This window comes from Mytilinidion resinicola, assembly GCF_010093595.1.
Source record: "Mytilinidion resinicola strain CBS 304.34 unplaced genomic scaffold BDZ99scaffold_31, whole genome shotgun sequence".
Classification (NCBI taxonomy): domain Eukaryota; kingdom Fungi; phylum Ascomycota; class Dothideomycetes; order Mytilinidiales; family Mytilinidiaceae; genus Mytilinidion; species Mytilinidion resinicola.
Genome location: NW_022985467.1, coordinates 1 through 3180, shown reverse-complemented (window position 1 = coordinate 3180; position 3180 = coordinate 1). Strand labels below are relative to the sequence as shown.

Genomic DNA, 3180 nt, shown 5'->3' with positions numbered 1-3180 from the left:
AAATAACTATCTAGGCCAGTAAGAGAGACGAGGTAAACCTGTAGTTGGAGCGGACGCAGTGGTTGCCGTATTTAGTAGGTATAGAAAGGCCGGATTTATTAGCATGTATTAAGGAGCTAAACGCAGACCTAAAGCAGGAGGAGGAACCTGTTAAAGCCGCAATTTAGGAGGCTATAGACGGGTTAACGCGGTTTAGCCAGGCGTTGGTTATTAATTAAGTTGGCGTATTTATGCGGTTAGAGGCAATTTAAATAGAGAAGCACCAGACACAGTACCAGCCGTTGCAGCCGTATATAGACGAGAAGTCGATTGGCAAATACACCTAGCTGTAGAAGCAGATGTTAATGTTTTTTGCCTGTACGCAGCGCGAGCATAAGTAGGAGAGCCCTAAGTACCAGTTTACGCGGCGGCAGTAAGAGGCGTAGGAGGCGTTAATTAAGCAGGCCGAGCGAGAGGTGGAGGGAGAAAATAAGACGGAAGAAGAGGAAAAGGATAAGATGGAAGAGGAGGAGGATAAAATAGAAATTAATAAAATAGATGGCGATAAAGAGCAGGGAACAGGAGATAGCAGGCCTAAGAACGCTAGTAGTAAGCTAGAAGGGTTAATAGGCATCTAGAAGGCGTGTTTGCAGTTTTGTATTAAGTTGCTAAACTAATCCATCACCCGTAAGGAGTATAACAGCCCGTTAGTATATGTATTAGCGGTGTTAGGTGTTAAAAAGAACGGCTGGAAGGGCCCCGAGTTGTATCCGCCTATTTTATTAGCCGTTATTAAGGTCACCCGTTTTATAGTGGTTTAGTAAGCGTTAGAGTTGTTAGAGCCGTTTTAAAATAGCGAGTTTAACAGCAATAGTGCGTATAAGAGCGACAACAGCAGTACGCCGTCCTAGCAGCAGCGGAAAGGATATTTGCAGTTTGTTTAAGAGATAATAGATAAGTTTATAGTCTAAGGGAGCCACGGGCTAATGTAGTAGATGTTGGATTTGCGGATATACGGGTTAAAGATCTATTACAACAGTATATTAAGAGGCCACGTTAAATAGATAGGCCACGACGAGTTGTTATATAAGGGGTTATATTTTAATATAGCCTAGTTCTACAGTATAGTACACGGGTTAGTTATAGAGAGCCGACGGTTATTATTAGAAAAGCTGTTGTTTTTTAATAGCGGGATTTCAGCATATATATATGCTGAAATCCCGCTACCCAGCAAATAGAACAAGACAACTAATTAAGTGCCCGTAATCCTATAGAGTGAATTACGGGATAATCTAACAGATAAGCGACCGGAATGGAATTTTTTAAAGGACTATCGAACGCGGTTGCCTGTTAATAGAGAGACGTGGTTGTTTAATCGTGTTGGACGCGATCCTGTAACCCGAGAAAGGTTTTTAAAGGCAGAATACTGCTCGGGTATTAATTAACAAGGAGTTGAGCAGTATATGTCACGCGTAATCGAATTCTAAGAGAAGTTAATTGTGTTAATATATATATTAGGAGGGCAGCCAGCATAAGAACCCGAGGTTTTAAGCGTTCGGTATAGCAATACAGTAAAGGGCGGGCATTGCAATATATTTATCGAGGACGGTATAGTAGTATTTATAACGCGATACTATAAGGGTTATATAGTTAGTGGCGATATTAAGATTATCTATTAATATATACCGCGCGAGGTGGAGGAGTTATTAGTATAGTATTTATAGTTAGTATTGCCGTTCTAGCAGCAATTAAAGGCGATAGTGTGGGAGAAAGAAGCAATATCGTCGCATTTATAGCCGGCCGACCTAAGCGGGCGTAAGTAGACGTCGGAACGGTTACAACAGGCGTTAAAGCGCGAGAGCAGGGTTAGGTTAGGGCAGGAGCTAACTATCTAGTTATACCGTGAAATTGCTATTAGTATTAGCAGAAGGTTTATACGCGGTTTAACGGCGTTTAGGGCAGAGGATAATAATAATAATAAGAAGTGGAATAAGGAGAATATAGCAGCAGTAATTGCAGACGAGCAGGCCGGGCATATATCGCACGTTGCCGGGTTAGTGTATACGCGAGCAATTATAGAGCAGGCAGGAGCGGTGGCCGATAAAAGGCAGCAGTTCCGGGCATTAAGCATAGATTAGCATCGGTTTTTAGGATATTAGTTAGCTGTTAATAACAAGTTTATATTAAAAAAGCGGAAGCGGGCTCCGTTTAAAAGTAAAGCAGATAAAGGTTAAAAAGATTAATAGGCGCAGTTAAGGAAAATAGATATAGTAGTATAGTTAAAGCGGATAATAGGTATAGAGGCGGTGTTCTAAGGCGTGCAGGAGGACGTAATCGCGATAATCACGGCAGGCGAGAGCCCGGTAGTAGCAGTAATACTAACTAGTGCAGGAAAGAGCTTGTTATTTATATTGCCAGCGTGGGCAGAGCAGGGTGGAATAATAGTAGTTATAGTGCTGTTAATTGCATTGCAAGGGGATATAAAGCGGCGATGTAAGAAGCTAGGTATTTTATATAAGGAATAGGAAGGACGGCACCCTCTAGATATAGCAGCTGTTGTATTAGTAACGCCGGAATCCGCCGTTAGTAAGGGATTTATAACGTTTTTAAATCGATTAAGGGCAATACGGCAGCTAGATCGGATTGTTATTAACAAGTGTTATATTGTTTTAAACCGTCGATATATATTCCGGAAGCAGATGCAGTAGTTAGGTAAGCTAGTAGCGGCCGAGATATAAATAGTGTTATTAACCGCAATATTGCCGCTAATAGAGAAAGAGGAATTATATTAAAGAATGCATTTCTAGAGGGAGCAGGTGAAGATGTTTAGGGCGAGGACGGCATAAATAAACGTGGCGTATTATATAGTTTAAGTAGATAGAGAAGGAAAATAGGAGATAGAGGAAGCGGTTTTAGGGATAATTTAAAGGAAAATTTAGAGGATTTAAACTAGGAAGGTAGTAGTATATAGTAGCACAGTTGGAAAAGTAAAGAGGATAGCGCAGGCGTTGGATTGCAGCGCGTATTACTATAATGCAGTAGGTAAAGCAAGCATATTAAGCGAGTTTATAGACGGCAAGCAATAGGTAATTATAGTAATAAGCGCGTTAGGTATAGAGGTAGATATACCGGATATTCGGTGCATTATATATATAGATTGGCCGTGAATATTATTAGATTATGCACAGGAAAGTAGCAGGG

At 41.0% G+C, this 3180-nt stretch overlaps 1 protein-coding gene across 1 annotated transcript; it reads right to left on the bottom strand.

Annotated features, from left to right (window-relative positions):
- Positions 1–2290: 2290 nt before the first annotated feature.
- BDZ99DRAFT_401218 (uncharacterized protein) lies at positions 2291–2461 on the bottom strand (the record flags this gene model as incomplete). The annotated part of the gene is made up of 1 exon (XM_033716216.1): positions 2291–2461. A coding segment is annotated over one exon (171 nt), but the record flags the coding sequence as incomplete, so codon positions are not given.
- Positions 2462–3180: the final 719 nt, after the last annotated feature.